We start from the raw sequence: 21,513 nt of genomic DNA, 5'->3' as shown, positions 1-21,513 counted from the left end.
TTATTGTGTGCATTACCTCTATTTATTGTTTAAGTTTTATTGTAATGTAATATTACTTTTCAGAGATCCAGTATAATGTAGGGGGATTATTTATGAGGGGGGTTTGGACTAGATTAGTGTTTAACTTCTTCCAAGACCCTTTTCGAACTCAAGAAGCTTGTTTTGTTTGTTGTAATTACTATTTGTTCTGTTTTAAAGTTTGGTTTTTTTAATTCAAAATAAATTCTGAAAAAAATCATTCTTACAAGTTAACAATTAGAATAAATAAAAACCGAAACGGATTCATTTGGATCTCAGGTAGCTTGAGCTGTTGTTTTAGGGACTCTTCTTCACTGCTGTTCACCTTCCGTGTTTTTTCCTTCAGGTCTGCCGCTGCTGGTCCAGAGGACCATCGCCAGAACCATCATCCTGCAGGAGAGCATCGGGAAGGGCCGCTTCGGTGAGGTGTGGCGAGGAAAATGGCGTGGTGAGGAAGTGGCCGTGAAGATCTTCTCCTCCCGAGAGGAGCGCTCCTGGTTCAGAGAGGCTGAGATCTACCAGACCGTGATGCTGAGGCACGAGAACATCCTGGGCTTCATTGCTGCTGACAATAAAGGTGAGACAGAACCAGACGGATCCTCCTACGAACAAATGTCTGCCAGCATCTGAATATGTAAGGCTGCAGATGCTGCTGTGAATGTCTGTTTATCTCCGAGTGAAGCTGGTGAAAGTGTTGGACCACAGAGAGCTTGTAGACGATGAGGGGGAGGTAGAGTGTACAAAGACCAGACATTATCACCTAGATCTGCAGCAGACGCATGCATGCACACAGATACAGCAGCTGTGTGTGTGTGTGAGGCCAAGCAGAGGAAGGTGTCTTATACAGGTTGATATATATTTATATCATTGCTATATCTTTGTAACATGAAAGGCCTCTTACAGGAGGAGCAGCTTCTCTGCTCTCTATCTCCAAGCTCCTCTCAAAGCACCAGTTTATTTAGTCACAGAAGCTCAAGTACAGACGAGACAGCAGCAACAACCCGAAGCTGCTGCAGGGAGCTTTAAGATGTTCCTGGATGTAAAACTGCACCTCAGCTACGTTCAGACGGCAGACCAGTGTGGCCCAAATCAACTCTTTTTGCCCTTAAGTGATGAGATTCTTGCGTGACGGTGTGAACAAGTCCGGTCCTGGAGATCTACCATCCTGCTGTTTTTAGGTGCAACCCTGAATCTAATAAGTGGCTCGTTAGCAGGCCTCTGCAGAGCTGAATGACATGCAGAAGAGGAATTCAGCTCTTTCACTCAGCTGGACAGGGGTTGCATCTAAAGGTTGCAGGATGGTAGATCTCCAGAACTGGACTTGGGCACCCCTGGGCTAAGGCATCTGATGTTTTAAAGTCTGGACCACGTTTGCATGTGGTTTTAAATCCGATGCAGGTCTGACTTTTTTTAGAACGTGACAACGACCTGACCAGCCGCACGATCCATATCGTAATTCATACAATGATGACGTCACTCTGTATTAAAACAGCAACAGGTAAAATAGTAAAAGTAGGCGGAGATTTACTATGTATAGAGAACAGGGTAGATGGGGGTGAACGGTGGAGGGACAACAAAGGTTTAGGCCTCCACGTTTAGGCTGAATGTGGTGTGGCTTCTTCCTCATTTTCAATGCATGTGGGTCATTTCAGGGCCAAAAAAACATCATATCTGACCAAAAACATCCGACGTGATCAACAACACTTTCTATGTGAACGTAACCTTGGTGTCTGACTGACATGTACCTGTGCAGATGTGGGAAAAGGAAATATCTTACAGGGTAGTCAACTTTATCACCACGTTTAGTGATCCTGTCCTGGCTTATATCAATGTCTTTTCATGTAGACGGTATACCAGGACCAGGTCCTGCCGTTATGTGGTGCAAGAGTTTACCAGCTGCAACAACTCTGCAAGAAATACCTGAGACTAAATCTGTTTTTAAACCTTAGTAAAACTTAGCAAAATACAGTATTCAGTATCTCACTGGAAATATATTCATTATGTTAGTAAATTCACACTGCATTACACATTAAAATGTGTAAAAGCCATGTTAGCTCAAGGCTAATGTCTAAAGAAAATACCATTGACAAGCTAGCGGTTAGCATGGACGGACAATACAAGAGATCAAAACAACTTTGTACATCAACAAATGTTTACTTCAACAGTGTTCGATTAAAGATTGACCAGAAAATTTACTGGCAAATGTTTTCTGGCCATAAAAAACATGAAAAACATCTTTCAGATTCTTCTGAGGTGACTATGGAAAGAACTTAACAACAGAACGTCACAACATCGTAATAATGTTTCTTTATAGAACAATAAAGCTTCGTAATGAAGTTGAAACTAGCATCAGTGTTTACATGATTATGATGTTTTCTGATATCAGAACTTTCAGTTTGATTTCCATAATGATAGTAAATAAACAGTTCATAATTATCTGACTGCTTGTATTCATTGATTAATAACGTAGCCGTGTGTAGTGATCATAAATATTGAGGATGCAACACATAATGACACATGGAATCAAACTGAATCATTGACAAGATAATTGATTTGTGACGCCAGTGAAGATGCTCAGCACTAATATGAGGTCCCACCCGTCCTGCTGCTGTTGGAGCCTCTCTGAGGCTCCGATGGAAGGAATCATGTTTGTTTCGTCCAATATGAATTCAACAGAGCCAGCTCTATGTTTAAATAAACCGAGGACTTAGGCATCAGATTCACAGAAGAAGAGTGAAAAAGACAAAAGGGCCTGGTTCAGTTCCAGGTTTTACAGAGAGGTTCCCCAGGAGTTGAACGTTGGTGTGATCAGATGCTTCACAGTGCAGTTTAAGCTTTTCTCCCAGATCCTTTCACACATATTTTAAAATCGTATCTGGAATCTTTAGAAAAGAAACAGCTGCTCCAGAAAGTGCGGCTGATTCACATCTAAACAATGAGAAATTCTTACCTCAACATCTTTGATGGCACGCCGTCGTCGTCTGCTTGATTGGACGTCAGATAAGACCCCGCCCATTTCCCAATGGCTTCGAACTGTTGCCTATTTTCTGAAAGTACATTGGAACAAAAGGTGTATTTTATCAGGTCAAAGTAAGTCCGCCTTCTTCTTGTCTGTGTGCAGATAACGGGACGTGGACCCAGCTGTGGTTGGTGTCGGATTACCACGAACACGGCTCCCTGTTCGACTACCTGAACCGCTACACCGTCACCGTGGAGGGCATGATCAAACTGTCTCTGTCCACGGCCAGCGGCCTCGCCCACCTCCACATGGAGATCGTAGGCACACAAGGTGAGACGCAAGCCAACACATGGCCCCGTAGATACGTCATATATTACTTCATTTTTTTTTTTTTTTTTTTTTTTTTTTTTTGTCTTGTCCAGCATTTAAGCAAGCAGACTGATGTTCTGGATGCTGTGTTCTGCTGAGCAAATTTATTTTGCCAAGGGGAACTTTTGTAGATGTAATGATCCCCTTGTATTTCTTGATTCTTATTTTATTTTTCAATTTGTTTTGGATAATAGCTTGTATTACAGAGTTTATGCTACTGGACCCGACCGGAAAGGACAGGAAAGGGGCAGAAAGAGAACAGAAAAGAGAACATAAAAAAAACAAAAAAAAAAAACAAAAGAAAGAGATCAATGCATACATGTATATGCACATACATACCCACCTACATATATATGTATATACACTCGCACATACATTATATATATACATATATACATACATACATACATATACACATACATACACATGCATACACACACATGTACACATACATGCATACATAAAGATAGATATACATACATACATATACACATACATACACACACATATATATATATATATATATATACATATATACACATATACATACTCACATACATACACATACACTCACACATATGCATACATATATACATATCCATACACATACATACATACACATACACATACACATAAGTACACACACATACCCACCCACACACATAAATATATACACCCACACAAGCCAACTCTAGATTCGTGGAGAACAAAACCGTTGACAATCATGAAGACCAGAAACTAGCAAGTTAAGTCAAAAAGACAGAAAGAGAGGTACCTGCTGTTAGTGAATAAACTTGCTGGATGACTCAGTGACTGTGACACATGCAGAACATTCATGCAGAACATTCAGAGTGGAACGTGTTTAGAGAAGAGTGATCATGCCAATGTGACCCCGCCCGCCTACAGCTAGAGGAAGGCCAGGAGAACCCAGAGACCCGGGTAACCGACAGTCACCCCCAGGTACAGATCCCAACCCCCCCACTCCAGAGCCAGCCATGCATCTGCCCAGGAGGTGGCGAAGGAGGTGCCCAACCAGAGTCCCCCGCAGTCAGGGGGAACAGGCCCCAGCAGGCCCAGGCCGGCAAGGGCCGATCCCGCCGGGCACCGGCCACCTAGGGCAGACAGAGCGCAGGCCCCAGGGCCCCAAGAGCCCGTGAGCAGCCCCCCGCCCCCGCAGGCAGAGGGCACAGCCCACACCGACGGAGGACCAGGATCCCCAGACCGCCACCCAGCGGCAGCCAGGTCGCACCCCAGCGCACCAGCTGCGCCCCCGGGTACAGGACACCACCCCCCCACCACCAAACCACACACACATATACATGCATACCCCGCCCCCCCCCCCCAACACGCACTCCCCTCACACATATACATGCATACCCCCCCCCCCCCCCAAACACGCACTCCCCTCTCAACCCCCATCCACACAACCCTCTGCAATCCATGCACATCATCCATAACATATACAACCCCACCCCACCTCTACTCACTCACCCATACCAAGTCACACGAACCCCAATCGCCCCCGCCCCCACACACGCTCACCCCCCCCCACACACACACACACGCTCACACCCCGCCACCCCATCCCTCTACTTCTACCCAACCACACATGCCCCACCAAACACCCCTCCACCACCCATAGCCCCCCTCCAAACTTCACCCTCACTCACACATCCCATTCCGCATATACACCCCCCCCCTACACACACACACACACACACACACACACACACATACCCTCACTCCTCCAACACAGGCACAACCCAATACAACCCACGCGCCAACATACCCCTCCACACACACATCTACTCATCCTCACACATCCCTATCCCCTACCCACCTATATCCCCAACCCTAATCCCCCCCCAGCCATCCCACCATCCATCTGTAACCCCATACACCCACTCCCACACATCCTCACCTCACCCCTCCATCATGTCCCATGTGAGATGCCTCAGAGGGGGCAGAGGACATGATGGCCCCGATCAGGGCCCCCATTACCGCCCACCACTCCCAGCGTCCCCCCCACCACCCCACAGATGCAGCTGACCCAGCACCCCCCCAGGGCCGGCGACAACCCTCCTACAGCCAGGCCAGCCCAGACTTAGGCCTAATGGACGGCACTCTTCCCCCACCCGTACCCCCCCCCAGTAAAGCCCCGAGAGCAGGGGCATGAGAAGACCCTATCGTCCCTGCCTCCCCCCCGCTTATGACTGATTGTGAAGTATGTATTAGTTGCAATTAAAACTGAGGGAAGTGCCACGCGGTGTTGGGAGAGGGACCACCTAAGCAGCCCCGCCCACCATACACCGCATGCTCTTCCCCCTAATCATGTGAGTCGTCAGTGTTTTGGTGTTTGGTGTCTAAGTGTAATTAAAACTGGGAGGTGAGCCGAGGCTGGGTGCAGCGATCAAGACCACCTTGATGGCCTTTCTCACCACCCAGCGCCACGTGCACACCTCCCAATACCCTGCCTGTGTGTGATGGGGAGCGGGGAGGAAGAGGGGTTGAGGGATTTAAGTCTGGAGGAAAGTGAGCTTTCCTCCAGAAGGTGAGCCGCCCGCAGCACTGGGCATGCCCCCTACTCCCAGGGCCCCCCAAGGACCAGGACAAGCCGGGGACAGCCATCCCCATAACCAGAGCCTTCGGCGACTCTAACCAGAGAGTCATCACCGACCCAAGAGGGGACCAACTCACCACATGCAGAAGGGGGGCACGAGGACAAAGAGGAGGCGGGGCGGCAGAAGGGGAATCCCAGACCGATTGTCCACCGCCCCCTCACTCACAGAGGACACCCCCACCTGGGGACATGAAGTCCCCACCTTGTCCACACATCGGCACCTCACACTGTCTCAGCACAAACCTACAGCCACACACACACACACACACACTTCCGGACACATTCAGGTCCACCCAGCCACCCGTTCAGCCCACCTTTAAAACCATCCTCCTGACCCCCACGTCACATCCAAATCTCCCCCACTCCCATCCATCATATCTACACTTATCCACCAACCTACCACACACATGCACCACCCACTCCCCCATACATACACCCCTGCCCCCCCCCACACACACACAGACAGCACGCCCCCCCTCCCCCCTCCTCCCCCCCCATACACACACCCGTATACATGCACCACCGCCACTCCCCACATACACGCATCACCCCACTCCCCTACACACACGGCACTACCCCCCCCACAGACACCACGACACCCCCCCCACACACGCATCATCACACTTCCCCACCCACACACATCCACATACCTATGTACCGCCACCAGTCCTCAACGCACACCCCCTACACACATCCCTCCACACACACTCACATCCCATCCACACTATCAAACACCCCCCACTCAACAAGTCCCAGGGTCGCAACCAGGCACCAGAGCACGTACCTGCCCGCCGCCGCAGCGGCAGGTACAGGTCAGCCCAGCCCCCCCCCGGCACAAGCCGACCCCCCACCCCCAAGAGACAGGGGACAACCCCGGGCACCGGAGCCCGGGACCCCGCCCAGCCCACCCCACGGCGGCACAGGCGCCCGTTACGGAGTCACGCCCGCCAACCCATCCCCCGCCAGCGACCTCGCCCCGCCGCTGCGCGGCAACTCCAGCCGCTGGCCCATCCAGGTCCACAGTAGGGCTAGAAACCTAGCCACTCCAGCAATGGAGCAGTCAAAATCCCCCCCCCAGGAGCCCACCACAGACCCACAGCCCCCAGAGAACCCCAACCGGCCACCAACCCCGAGCGCAATAAGGTCACATTCTCCCCCCATACTAAGTGATGGAGCTGATCACAGGGGACCAGAGGGAATAAAGTTCAGCTGACTGATCTCTTGAGGAGGCAGACATCATCTCGACACTGATGTGATCTAATAAGAGATTTCTGAACTGCTGGATACACAGACTTTGTTTGCTTTTCCAGTTTAGAAGGATAGTTTTCTTTGCGATACATAAACTGGTGAGGATTAAGTTTGCAGAATTAAATTCTATGTTAATTTCACCCAAGTAACCCAGTAGGCCCAGTTTGGGGTTTGTAGGGATGTTACATTTGAAGCAATTTGACAGATCTTTACATACCTGAAACCAGAATTCCTGGACAGGTGGGCAAGACCACAAAGCATGGTAGTAGCTGTCAATTGTGTTGCCAGTGCAGTGTGGACAGATGTTTGATTGTGACAGACCCATCCTGAACATCCTGTGTCCTGTATAATGAGTTCTATGCAGAATTTTAAATTGTATTAGTTGCATGTTTGAATTCTTAGTCATTGTAAATGTATTTGAACAGATTTGTGACCATTCATTTTGGTCAAAGTTACTGGATAAGTCTGCTTCCCATTTAGAAGTTGGGAGACATATGGAATCGTCTAGCTTTGATAGTAATCTATATATTTTGGATAACAGTTTCGGGGCATTGAGATTTAAGAATTCTGCAGCCCTGATAGGTAGCTGCAAGTTTAATTGATCAGGGGTGTATTTCTTACCTATAATAGATTTAAGTTGGTGGTATTCTAAGAATTTTGTGCTGCTGATTTCATATCGTGAAGTAATTGTATCAAAAGGGAGAAAGTTCCCATTTTCTATTAAATGTTCTAACTGTTTTATTCCTTTATTCTTCCACTGAGGGAAGTTTATCATTTTCCGGTTTTGCTGGATGTCGGGATTGTTCCAAATAGGTGTAAGTTTGCATGGAATAAGCAAGGATTTGGTTAGTTTAAGAAATTCCCACCAGGCCATTAGTGAGGAGCTGATATTAATGCTTTTAAAGCATTTTTGGCGTTTGACAGCTGTGCTGATAAATGGCAGGTCTGAAATTGCCATATCCTCACACATAGCTTCTTCTATATTAAGCCATGGTTCATCTAGATAGCTAGGTTTAAGCCATTTAGAGATGTATTGTAGTCTATTGCTTATAAAGTAATTTTGGAAATTAGGCAAGTCTAAGCCACCGCTATCTTTAGTCTTCTGGAGTGTTTTTAGACTAATCCGTGGTGGTTTGTCTTTCCAGAGAAATCTAGTAACATTAGAGTCCAGTGATTTAAACCAGGTGGAGGGAGGTTTAATGGGGATCATTGAAAACAGATAATTGATTTTAGGTAGAATCATCATTTTTATAGTTGCAACTCTTCCCATTAGTGATATGGGTAAAGATTTCCACCGTGTGAGATCGTCCTCAATTGTTTTTAGTAGAGGGACATAATTTAGCTTTATAAGGTCTGACAGTCTGGGTGAGATGTTTATTCCCAAGTATCTAATATCTCCTGACTGTAAAGCAGTGTCAGGAGTATTATGGAAGGAACAGTTGATGGGTAGAACGGTGGTTTTAGACCAATTAATGGAATATTCAGAAATTGATGAGAATTTATTGATGAGTGCGATTGTCTGACAGATGGATGATTGTGAATTTTGAAGGAAAAGTAATACATCATCAGCATAAAGACTGGTCTTATGCTCCATATTTCTACAGTTAATGCCTTTAATGTCTTTGTTTTGTCTAATGCTAGCTGCTAAGGGTTCAATAAAGATTGCAAAAAGTGAGGGGGAGAGTGGACAGCCTTGTCTGGTGCCTCTCTGCAATCTGAAGCTGTGAGAAGTTTGATCATTTGTCCTGACGCATGCATTTGGATTGCTATACAGTATCTTTATCCAGTCGATAAACGATGAGCCAAACCCGAATTTTCTTAATGTTGCAAATAAGAATTTCCAGTTCACCCTGTCAAATGAAGGAATCTAAAATATTACTTCATTTTAGATTCCTCCTTTTTATTCTTCCAGATGGAAATAAATGGATTTTAGTCTTCATGTTTTTGGACTGTTTGAATTTCACACCAGCCTGATAAACGATCGCTCAGCTTTTATTTGATTGTGCAGCAGTCGTATCCAACATGCGGTCCGGCGCCCAAGGAGTTCCCTAAAGAGCACAGGGAGTTCCTGACGGCCGTTGTTAATAATATCCACATCGTTGCTACGTTTACATGGAAGTTTTAATTCCTGTTTAATTCCAAATAAAAGTTAATTCCACTTTAAACTGATGAAAAATGACCATGTAAACACTTAATACTAATTTCTATTGAGAATTAAACTTAATTCCGATGTAAGTGGCTGGTTTATTTGCATTTTAATCCCGTATTATTTAATTCCCCTGTGATGTAAACCTTCATTCCGCTCTAAGTTCATTCCGGTCGTTCTGAGCATGCTCGTTACTTTGTCCTGTCCCGATGACGTTGTTTTGCCTCCCATGTTCGGTGGTCTATCGTTCTTCTGCGAAACTGGAACTTATTATGTAGTTTTTACAAGTTACGACTGAAAAGACGAGAAGCAGGGAGCCAGCTTTGTTTATTTCCGGTATACGTCATACGTCACGTGCACCCTCTGTCCAATCAGAACCCTTCCCAACCCGCCGCTCTGAAGAGGAATTAAGTGAGGACGCGTTTCATGTAAACATTCATTATTTTCATGTAAACTCTTAAGGGAAAACTTCATTCTGAATATTTAATACAGAATTAAAAAACATCATATAACCGTCGCCATTCCAACTTTAAGCAGAAAGGCTAAAGGCGAAGGTAGCGACATTCATCTAATTCAATCATTCATTTCTACACCTGCTTTTGTATCTTCCACGGCTTTACCATAGAAATACTTACTTTCATAAACAGTTGTGATAAGCACGTAAGGAGCACAGAGTTGTTGCCACGGCAACAGATGAGACCTTATTCTCCGCAGCAGAGTCCTGCTGTGAACTGGTCAACAGCAGGACTCTGGACCAGTTCATCAAACACCACATAAGTGCGCCTTATGGTGGTGAAAATACGGTTGTGTTATGTAGACACGAGGCTTCCAGGTCCAGCAATACGTTCATTTTACTGAAGCAGCAGCCGCTGGAGCCTTCCTAAAAAAGACTCAGCAAACTGCTTAGGATGGAAAACTGCGGGTTTGATACCCAGCCCCGTAGAACGGCTCAGGCAACCCGGCTGGTGGAGAGAAACCCCCGGTTAACCCCGCCTCCTGTGTCACATCGCTGCTTGTTGTTTACTGGTGTGTATGAGTGTGTTACTCCAGCTTGTTTCTGATGGCTTGGATGGCATCCAGCAGACAGAAAGTCTGAATCAGAACATTTTTAATCAAACATTATTCATGAGTTTAAGTAGTCTGAAGACATTTATGAGATGCAAGTCGCAGACTCGACTCTCCACCCCTGCTGCTTTAGTAAAGTGTGTTATACTGGTGTAGACGTTTCCAAAGCAGACACCGAACCCTTCACCGATTTAACTGCTGGAACAAACGTGTGGATTGTCTTTACATGACGCAGGAAGATGAAACTGTGGACAGATTGTGTAACCAGATCTGTCCTGATATCAGCGCTCGTACACAGAACCATCCGGTTGAAGGTTTGACTCTGTGTCTGCAGGGAAGCCGGCCATCGCACACAGAGACCTGAAGTCCAAGAACATCCTGGTGAAGAAGAACGGGACCTGCTGCATCGCGGATCTGGGTCTGGCTGTCCGCCACGACTCCGCTACCGACACCATCGACATCGCTCCAAACCACAGAGTAGGAACCAAACGGTGAGTGGATGTGGATTCTTACCCTGTCAGGCTGCTTCTCATCGTCAGCCTGGATAAAGTCCTCTCTGCTGAGATGAATAAAGAGGAAGGTTGTTCAGTTTGAGCAGGGTGCTGCCTGTCAATCATCTCGCAGATAAAATAACGGCCTTGTGTCCAGCGCAGAATCTCCGAGACCTTGAAGCGGTTCTCTCCTGACTTTCCAAACACAATCCGGAGAAACTGGACTTGCTTGATCCACCAGTAACTCCGCAACACCAAACATTTTAATTAAACCTCTGAGAAACGTCTCCAGGTAAAAAGTTTGTGCATTCAGATCATTGATTCAAACAAGCGCTCTGCAACACTGGTTCCTAGTGTTGAGTAACTCTCATGACTTATTGCTTTTCTATGGAACGGCTCAGTACGTCCTGAAGAACGAGCTCAGTGCGGTTTTTATTAAACTGGAGGAAGATTAATCTGCAGTTGTTGCCTCACATGATCAATAACATGGTGTAATTTAATAGTAATGAAGGAACTTCATACTGAGTTATATTACTGGATTCAGATCTTAATTATTCACTGGGCCTTTATTTTACGCACCAGTCCAAACATCTTTTGTCCCACCGTGTGGACGAGCCTCAGGGCTGGATGACGACCTCGGCTTCCCTCGTATCCCAGTGCAGCTTCATCCCGCTCTGGTTGCTCCTATATCCTATATAAGAAGACTAAACCAGGTCTCACCAGGTCTTCCTGGGAATCCCAAGGCATCCAGACAGGAAACAGAATAATCCCTCCTGAATGTCTGCCGTCTCTCTGTTGAACAAACCCCGACTACATCTACAGGTTTCCCTCTTAATCCATTTCCATCGTTTATTTAACCTCTTTTTTCCTGCCAAATGTCTGAAACAACATACCTGAAATACATGAACATCTTCACAACCACAAAGACTGTATGTGCAGTTCTAGCCTCTAAAGAAAGCTGAGACATGTGAGAATACTACAGATGTGTCCCAATCAATACATGTATGATGGTGTCAGAGGAATTTCAGATTAAATGCACTCCTCAGTAGGAATGAAGTAGTCCTAAGAAAGAGTAATCGTAGGAATGAGTAAAAGTAATCCTAGAAATGGGTACAGTAATCCTAGGAGTGAGTAAAGTAATCCTAGGTACCAGTAAAGTAATCTTAGGAGTGAGTCAAGGAATCCGAGGTGTGAGTAGAGTAATCCTAGAAATGAGTAAAGTAATCCTAGGTGTGAGAAAAGTAATCCTAGGTGTGAGAAAAGTATTCCTAGGAATGAGTAAAGTAATCCTAGGTGTGAATAAATAATCCTAGGAATGAGTAAAGGAATCCTAGGTGTGAGTAAAGTTATCCTAGGAGTAAGTAAAGTAATCCAACGAACGAGTAGAGTAATCCAAGAAATGTGTAAAGTAATCCTAGAAGTGAGTAAAATAATCCGTGGAATGAGTAAAATAATCCTAGGAACGAGTAAAGTAATCCTAGGAGTGAGTTAATAATCCTTGGAATGAGTAAAATAATCCTAGGAACGAGTAAAGTAATCCTAGGAGTGAGTAAATAATCCTTGGAATAAGTAAACAAATCCTAGGTGTGAGTAAACAAATCCTAAGAATGAGTAAAGGAATCCTAGGTGTGAGTAAAGTAATCCTAGGAAGGAGTAAAGTACTCCCAGTAATAATAACAATAAACCAGTTTGGTTGTGTAGTGTGAAAGCTGTGTGAGACCCAGGGAGTCGCTGAGAGACTAACTGGTGTTCTATGTTTTGTTTATGGTGTAGAAAACATTTTTATTCTGGATTCATGATAATTAGATCAGAAGCTGAGCTGAGTTTAATCAGTGTCTTCATCCCATCTCTTCTCTGAGACCTGTCCAGCCAGTAAAAGTCCGTCCTTTTCTCTCTTTTCCTCTCTGCTCTGATAATGTCCTCAGCTTCAGGTGATGCTTTAGGCTGGAAAAGAAGGAGTTGTGACGTGTGGTTTCCCAGCCTCGGGATGTGTTGCATGGCAACCACGGCTCCAGGACGCTACATAATGAATGTTGCTGTCATGGAAAGGAGTCAGAAACAGAGAAGCTTGGAAGGTTATGTAGTTCTTTAGCATGACAGAAAGTTTCCTAACAGATCCAAACGTGTTGTCTGGATCGTTTTTTTTCTGTGTTTAATGTATTAAAGTAAATTAAGCGGATCCAACTGTCTCCAGATAGCTCCAGTGTTTTCTCTCTGTGTGTCGCTGACAGTACTTTGTTGGGGATTTAAAACATCTTGAAGACATGAGATTTGCTCAGCCTGAAATCCTTCATCCTGCAGTGACTCTCTGGTTCAGGCCTTATTTAGTCGTTTTAGGTAAAACGTTCGCTCTTTTCAATAAATGCTAACCTTGGTTGCAACTAAAGCATCATAATAAAAATGACTAAAGGCTTTTCAGTGAGCTGGACTGAATAAATTAGGTCTCTGTAAATAAACGTTACTGCCTGGACTCCAACCATCCGCCTGCTGCAACACAACCATCATATCTGCACATAACATGGCATCAAGACTGAAGCAAATAAAACAAGGGCTTTAAGATGCACCAAAATGATGGAGAAATCCTCCTGCTTATTCATTTCCCACCTCTCTGTGACGTTCATGTTCACCTGATTGTCACCGGGTTCTGCTTCCTCACACACCAACTCCTGTCTGAAGGTTAACTCTTAGTTCAAGACCCTGCCCAAGTACACACCGTGTCTTACTGTTACAAATCAGTCCATATGCACTTTAACCAGTCCACTACGGTACCTTGAGGATCCGCACTGGCAGCTACGTTACCACTGAAAACTAAAGCTGAGTCCATGTCGTTCCCTCTCAGGTACATGGCTCCAGAGGTCCTGGATGACTCCATAAACATGAAACACTTTGAGTCGTTCAAGCGAGCCGACATCTACGCCATGGGCTTGGTGTTCTGGGAGATCGCCAGCCGCTGCTCAATGGGAGGTGAGTCTCAGACTGGAAGTCAGATGTGATGCCTGTTGGTAGAAATGAATGGACCTTTCCAACCAAGGCCAGATTATCCATTATGGGCATCCATATAGGGCATTATGGGCACAGGCCCAGGGGCCCATGCCCACTTGGAGCCCATGTGGGGCAAACACCAGCAGTTTGGACATGAAACAAAATGAAACATAAAAGCCAGATAGTTACACCACAGTGTCTAGAGTATTGCTATTGGTACCATTGGTATTGTATTGGTAATGTATTGCTATTGGTACCATTGGTATTGTATTGTATTGGTAATGTATTGCTATTGGTATCATTGGGTGAGAGATGTTAGAAATGTCGTTTCAGTGTATCATTCACAATTTTCACGATGTTGCGGTGGGGAATGGGGCCCCTGGAACACTCTGGGCCCAGGGACCTCTGCACTTTTAATCCGGCCCCGTTTCCAACACACCAGTAACTATCCCAAACCAGCTACACAGACCAGTTAATCAGGTCTTTTTCTTTCTGTCAGGCATTCATGAGGACTACCAGCTGCCTTACTACGACCTGGTTCAGTCGGATCCATCAGTGGAGGAGATGAGGAAGGTGGTTTGTGAGCAGAAACTTCGGCCCAACATTCCCAACCGCTGGCAGGGCTGTGAGGTAGGACGGACCTCCGCATCCCAGTCACACCAAACCGGCAGTGTTATCTGAACTTTAACCTTCAGCACACTGTCGGCACATTCATGCGCCTGATTTGTACAAGCGCTCGACCGCTGCCGGCGCATGAATGATTTTAATTATGATTTTAGTTATTTTTTTAGTTAATTTATTTTGAAAATATTGAAAATCTTACATTCTCTACCTTTATAGGTAGAATGGACCCCTGATCTTCACCAGTAAAAAGTTCCCCAAAAAAAAACTGTAAATAATTTTTTTTTTTTTTTTTTTTTTTTTTTAATATATGCAAAAGACAATGAAAAAGACACTACAAAAATATTTTTTTTATTCTTTATTGCAACAATAAACAAGAAAGATTTGTGCTTTTGAAACAGGCAGGCATGATTTTTTTCTGTTTGTGAAAAGAATTCAATTTTATCAGGAAAAAACATTTTTTTATGCAGTGTGATGAAGGTTAAACAAAACTTTGTCAAAGTGGGAACTGGTCCAAAAATCTGTATTTTCCCACCAAGGACACCACCTGGCAATCCCACCAGGAACACTCTCACCTGCCAGGTGGGGCTCTCTCTGAGTGGGTGTGTCCATACAACCAGTCCATACTGGAGACATAAAACACCAACTGGGACTTTAACCTGGGCGAAGTGATTAACTGACTAACGGATTTTCTAGCTTTGCTTCCACACACACGGCTCGCTTTGCACAAACACAGTATTTAATTAAAGGAAAAATAAAGCTTTTCTTGTGTGACCTCCATGGAGCTGCAGCCTCGCATCTGTCTGTGAGAATGAATTGGTGTAATTATTCAGCGCACGGCATCAGGTCACGTCTTGAAAGGGCCTGAAGTGAACCCTGTGCATGCGCCGTCACCACGCCCAGACACCAAACCCTCCAGGATGAGATTTCACTGTTTTGTCTGGAGATAAACAAAGGAATGTCTGCATGAATCACACGCTCAGAAAGAGCGGCTCACGGTCACGTTTCAGTGACGTTATGTAGCAGGAGGCGCTGATACAGACGAGTTCAGCTGGTTGGAACATTGATGTAGATGCAGACCGAAGGACTCCTCGTCGTCTGTTTCTGCTGCACAACGAACATAATGTCACTTAATACCCAATAATGTCTGCAGCCTGTAAAGCTGTTACAAAGAAACTATTTATTCTAGCCGGCAGGCGTTTGGAAGAAACTTTTTCATTATCTGACACAGTTAAACGGCCTCTGGAGGGAAAATTGGTTTTTTTTCCATCTAGTTTTTTGGATCATTGCAACTTTAAATACCTGAACACATTTTATTTTATTCTTTTATTCATATATTTATTTTCCTATTTTTGATGAAAAAGTGCAATAGCTTTGCTTATTTTCTTTTCTTTTAATTAAATTAAATTAATTTTATTTTATTCACGTACCTATTTAGTTTGACTTTTTTTATTCGTTTACTTATTTTATTTAATTTTATATTTGTAGGAATTGTAGGAATATTAAAATAGGTTTATTTTATTTTATTTTTATAATGGCAGTAGGAGGTTAAAAAAAAACTGTAAAAGCTCCTAAAATTTCTTTGAAAGTTAAACTTTTAATCTAATATTTCCCTCCTCATTGTTTACTGCTGTGCAAGTTACTCGTCACATATCTTGTGGGAGCAGGAGGGGTAAAAGGAGGAGTCTGGTTTTATCCATTGGCTGAGTATTGATCTATAAATCAGTGTCAGGAAGGTCTTACGTACAGAATCGTTGTTATTGATGTGTGAGAAGTCCGAGTGTCTCTGAATCACCTGATGGATTACAAGCTGCAGGAAGTTGACAGATTTCATCTCACCAGACATATGGACTCATTCATACCAGATGCTGTTTACAGCTTGCCACAGCAGACAGGAAACAACTGGTCTGGACTCTTTACCCCTTTTCAGCAAATATTTGTAAAGTCTAGAAGGAAGCTCAGATTTCCAAGACACGTTGCTTGTTTCATCACATTGCGTGACATCACAGTGGTGAAAGCCTGCTGAACATGTATGTTTGGTGAAGAGATGTCTGCTGCATCAGAACTGTGTGCTGGTTCATAAAAATGACTCCGTTTGATCCACTCAGATCAATAAAAGTCAAAGGCAGCCAGCAGCTAGATTAGATGTACACCAATCAGCCTCCAGTCCAGACCAGTATGAAGACAGAAATGTCTGCAGAAAACGCTACTCTAGTTGGTAGACGTCATGGTGAACAGCATGTCCTCTGGCTACCTAGCTGACGGCTGTAAAGACGTTACAAAGACCTTTTTCTACAAGTTCCTCCACTGTCCAGACACTCCATTCCAATTACAGGGTTGCAGAAACTATCGTCACCATCCCACCACCGAGATGACTGGTGGGATGTTTAGCTATCTGTTAGCGTAGCTATTCCAACAGAACCGACATTAAGGCTGACATTTTCCATCCCTTTGGATTTATACCACTTTTTATTTACATTTCCCCACTTTCCTGAAAAAAACTCTGCCCACAGCTTCAACTCAACTCCACAAATCTTATATCAAAACGTCTCGACTGGAACTGGTATCATGTGGCTTTTTCAGTTAAAAAGTCCTACAGATACCATATCTACCTATACAGGTAGATATTTCTCAGTAAACTGCCATTTTGGGTCCCGTTGAGGTGAAATCAAGCGGCAACCTCCAGCGTTTAAAAGTGAAGCTTATGCGGAAGTGGATAAAACTGCAGTTCCCCTTTCATCCACTAGGGGCTGCAAAACAGAGCAAATCCCCATAGACTCCCATGTTAAAAAGACCAACTTCACAGCAGTAATAAACATGTTTACAGCCTGGTTCAAAAATCCATTTTAGGTTTAATAGGTCAGGTTTACCTTCATGACAACTGTGGGGGGAGTGAATTTTTTTCTATCTCGCCCATTTTAAAGTATTTTAATGTCAAAGTTCTGCAAATTTAGGGGCGTGTCCTTTTGATTGACAGGTACCAATCTCTGGCTTCAAGTAAGAAGAACGTAGAACAACTGCGGTTTTTAGCCGGTTAACAACGTGACTTAGCTTTAACCCACTTACCTCCGTTAGCTGGTTAGCTCCCATTATCTCGGGGTTAGCTCGGTTAGCTCTTAGCTACAGAAAGCTCGGAGTTCGCTAGATGTCAATCATTCGCCATGACGCTCACGGCTACCCTCTCAGCTCCACCTCTTTGCCCATATTTGTATTTTCCGGGTGAGACGCATGACGCTGCCAAGATGGCGATGGTAGGAACCACCGAGCTTCAATTCAGCTCTTCAGAAACCTATGGATGACGTCACAGAGACTCCGTCCATCTCTTTATATACAGTCTATGGATGAAACCCAACCCACTTTGGAATCATACTGCTCAGGCCTAATTTCACTTGGAAACATCATTTAAAGTTTAAACGAGTCACAAAAAGAAAAATCTTTACTGACTGAAAGGACATTTTTGCGTCTGGTTATGACACAATCACAGGTTACATTTTAGCAAAAATCGGATAATTGTCCAAAATCCCTCCACGCTAATCTGGTCCAAACATGAGCGACAAGCGCGTCTCACACTCAGTTCTTCCTGTACATAAATGGATTATAAATCAAAACAGAGGAAATCAAATGAAGCTCTGATACAGAAGAGTTTGGAGTGAAAGATTATGAGCCACGTTGATCCAAGCACCAGTAAGCCTATTTTTCCTCCCATTAACCACCATTCAAACCAATTCTCATGTTTATTTAACTTGCAGCGGTTTAAATTCTGTTTACATGAGAGTAAAATAAGTCACACCCCAACTTTGCTCTAATCCTCCTGGCGCTCACCGTTCAACAATTACTTTCATTCAACTTTTCGTTAGAGAACAGCGCTTTGGTGTTCGAGTTGTTCTTCTAACCCTGACTCAGCTCTGTTTGGTAGCGAGTCAGCAGTCACAGAATCTTCCTGTTGCCATAGCAGGGATTTTGTCAAACAGGATGTTTTAACAAAAGGCTGAAGGCGATAAACAAAATAAAAAACTCACTCACATGTCGCTAAAATGTTTTTACACTCCCATGAGGTAATTTTCAGGTAGGGCTGCAACTAACGACTATTAATAGTCGACTAGTCACCGACTATCGAAACAATTAGTCGACTAATCGGATAGTTTTTTTTGTTTTTTTAATTTAACATGAGGTTGCTTTAATTATGTGGCAAATGATAATAAACAGAAGTAAGATGGTATTTCAATAAAAAAAACAAAACAAACTCTTTTAATCAACTTTGCTGCTGAAAGGCAGGTTTACAAAAAGTAAACAAAAATGTCCTGAATTAAAAAACCATCTGACAAGAACCATCCTCAGATATAAATCCATAAATATATAAATCTGTCTATTTTGTTCACTTTTTTTATGAATAAAAATAAAATCAAGTAAACATTTTTTTTATTTTATTTTTTTTACTCTAAACCAATTAGCAATTAGCCCGTTAGCAGCAGTAAAACAGTAAATAAAACAAAGAGCATTCTAGTAAAGTACAATCAGTGGTCAACTGCACAGTTTAGCAGGATAACTTTACAATCCCAACAGTCTGAAATCTAACAGATTTAATGACATGCAAATAAAATAAAATATTCAGAGTTTTGCAAACAAACTGAATGAAATGAGCGGCCTCATATCGCAGATCAGCATCATAAAGACTGAATCTGTGAGAGCGGTGGCCTGTTGCAGGGTCTGCTTCCTCTGCAGAAAGGCTCCATGGTGGCTTTCTTCTTCACACTGCATGCATTTAATGCATCAATCAGTCACTCAAACAATATGTTTTATTTTTTATGTCTCAGTCCGCTAGTTAGCAACCTTCGGTAACTTTACTGAAACGAGTCAGACTCAGTTTCATTTAAAAGCCCGACGTGTTTCCTCTTTAAATGCTCCTGCATCACCAACGTGCTGCCACGCTAAGCAACGTCTCCTTTGAAAACGTGTAGGAGATCTTTTTGTTTCCCTTGTCCAGGCTTTAATGTTCCCAAACATTGGATGTTTTGGTACAAGTTGTTGTTGTTTATGCGGCTATTACTGTGTAGATTATCGCCCAGCAGAGAGCTATCGTGCATGCGTGCGACTCTGCAGAGATTTTGATTAAGTAAGATGCCTCACTCTGTTGGAAAAAAATGGAATCCATTGTCGACCATTTTTCTTGTCGATTTATGTCGACAGCGTTGCAGCCCTACTTTCAGTCATGTAAATAAATATCAGAAAAGTAGGATGGAAGCCGTGTTTTCACATTTATGAGTCATTTATGATTCATTTCTACTGAAATGGAGCTGTGATAGAAATCTTTTACAGATGATTAAAAGAATAATATAACCTTGATAGCAAACGACAGCGAAATGCAGATTTTTACCAGGAATTACAAACAGAAACGAGGAAGAAAAGCATCCAGAAGTCGTGCAAAAGCCTCCACAGGAAGTCCAAAACCCTGAAACGACATGCTACCTGGCTAGGTCACCTGGTAAACAAACAGTTCTCGCTAAATCTCGTCTGACAGACGAGATCTTGTGAGAATTGCAGCTAATGTGCTGAACACCCTTCAGTGGAAACATTTGAAATTCTGGAAATATCACTTTTATTTTGCGATAAAACTGCTATGGAAACGCCAGGACCTTTTCTGTCTACAGCCACTCCTCTGGGCGCCGGCGCTAGCTGCATCGGCACCCATCAGCATTTCTTTAGAATCTCATTTTTAATTAATAAAAAACATCCAGTCCACTTTAGATGACATGCCAACAGTTCTAGTGGCTTGTTTCTATGGAAACGTTCCACGTGTTGGATATGCAGTGTGGCGCTCCTGTTCCGCCATGCTGCTGTGACGGAGGCAGGATGTGCTTCAGGGTCGTCTTGTCCTCATGTTGTCTTCATGTCGTCCTCTCTGCAGGCGCTGCGGGTGATGGCGAAGATCATGAGGGAGTGTTGGTACGCCAACGGAGCAGCGCGACTCACCGCCCTCCGGATCAAGAAGACGTTGTCTCAGCTCAGCCAACAGGAGGGAATCAAGATGTAGACACCAAACGCGCTGAGACGCTCACCTCTGACTGACATTTTCCTCATGATATCACCTTCATCATCCACATTACACTACATGGCGTGGCCCCCCCCCACCCCAATTGTTCCCCCTTTCATGTCCCGTTTCGCTGGTAACCCGATTACCGGTTCATGTCAGGGGATCTGTGCCTGAAGAGACGACGGGAGTCTCCATGGAAACCTCCTCTCCTTGTCACACAGCAGTGAGCTCAGATTCCTGTTGGGTCCACAGCATCATCATCATCATCATCATCATCATTTCCCGCCGTATGCAGTGAAGCTGCTCTTCAGTCGGGCTGCAGCCTGGATGCAGGGGATCAGAAACCTGTCAGGTCAAACCTGCAACTTCCTGGAAGATGTTGCTCAAAATCCTGACAGCTTTGCAACAATGCAGCTTCCCGATCACAACTTCTTTATCACGTCATTTAATCTGGTCTGCAGCTGCAGGATACGCCTCCCCCGCCGAGCGTTTAACCCTTAAAACTCCTCGCTATGTTAGAGACTTAGAATTACACTTTAACTTCAGGTCTCTTCAGGTTTGGCCAAAAATATTTTCTGTTTCATTTTAGTCCCAGTCAGCCTGAAGACGTGATGTTTCTATTCAGACATAACGTTTCCATGCAGACGTGATGTTTCCATGGCAACTTGATGTCTCCATGCAGACGTGATGTTTCCATGGCAACTTGATGTCTCCATGCAGACGTGATGTCTCCATGCAGACGTGATGTTTCCATGCAGACGTGATGTTTCCATGCAGACGTGATGTCTCCATGCAGACGTGATGTCTCCATGCAGACGTGATGTCTCCATGCAGACGTGATGTCTCCATGCAGACGTGATGTTTCCATGTAGACGTGATGTCTCCATGCAGACGTGATGTCTCCATGCAGACGTGATGTCTCCATGCAGACGTGATGTCTCCATGCAGACGTGATGTCTCCAT

General features: G+C 44.3%; 1 protein-coding gene across 1 annotated transcript in view; it reads left to right on the top strand.

Moving 5' to 3' along the window:
- tgfbr1b (transforming growth factor, beta receptor 1 b) overlaps positions 1-21,194 on the top strand; it is a 52,336-nt gene extending 31,142 nt beyond the window's left edge. The window contains exons 4-9 of the mRNA XM_079259404.1: positions 365-595; positions 3,140-3,307; positions 10,760-10,916; positions 13,756-13,880; positions 14,398-14,528; positions 20,425-21,194. Of these exons, the coding sequence (XP_079115530.1) occupies positions 365-595; positions 3,140-3,307; positions 10,760-10,916; positions 13,756-13,880; positions 14,398-14,528; positions 20,425-20,550 (938 nt within the window). The 3' untranslated portion in view covers positions 20,551-21,194. The remainder of the gene's footprint in view (positions 1-364; positions 596-3,139; positions 3,308-10,759; positions 10,917-13,755; positions 13,881-14,397; positions 14,529-20,424) is intronic.
- Positions 21,195-21,513: the final 319 nt, after the last annotated feature.

This window comes from Telmatherina bonti (assembly GCF_933228915.1).
Source record: "Telmatherina bonti genome assembly, chromosome: 20".
Lineage (NCBI taxonomy): Eukaryota > Metazoa > Chordata > Actinopteri > Atheriniformes > Telmatherinidae > Telmatherina > Telmatherina bonti.
This window is presented reverse-complemented; position numbering and strand designations above follow the sequence as displayed.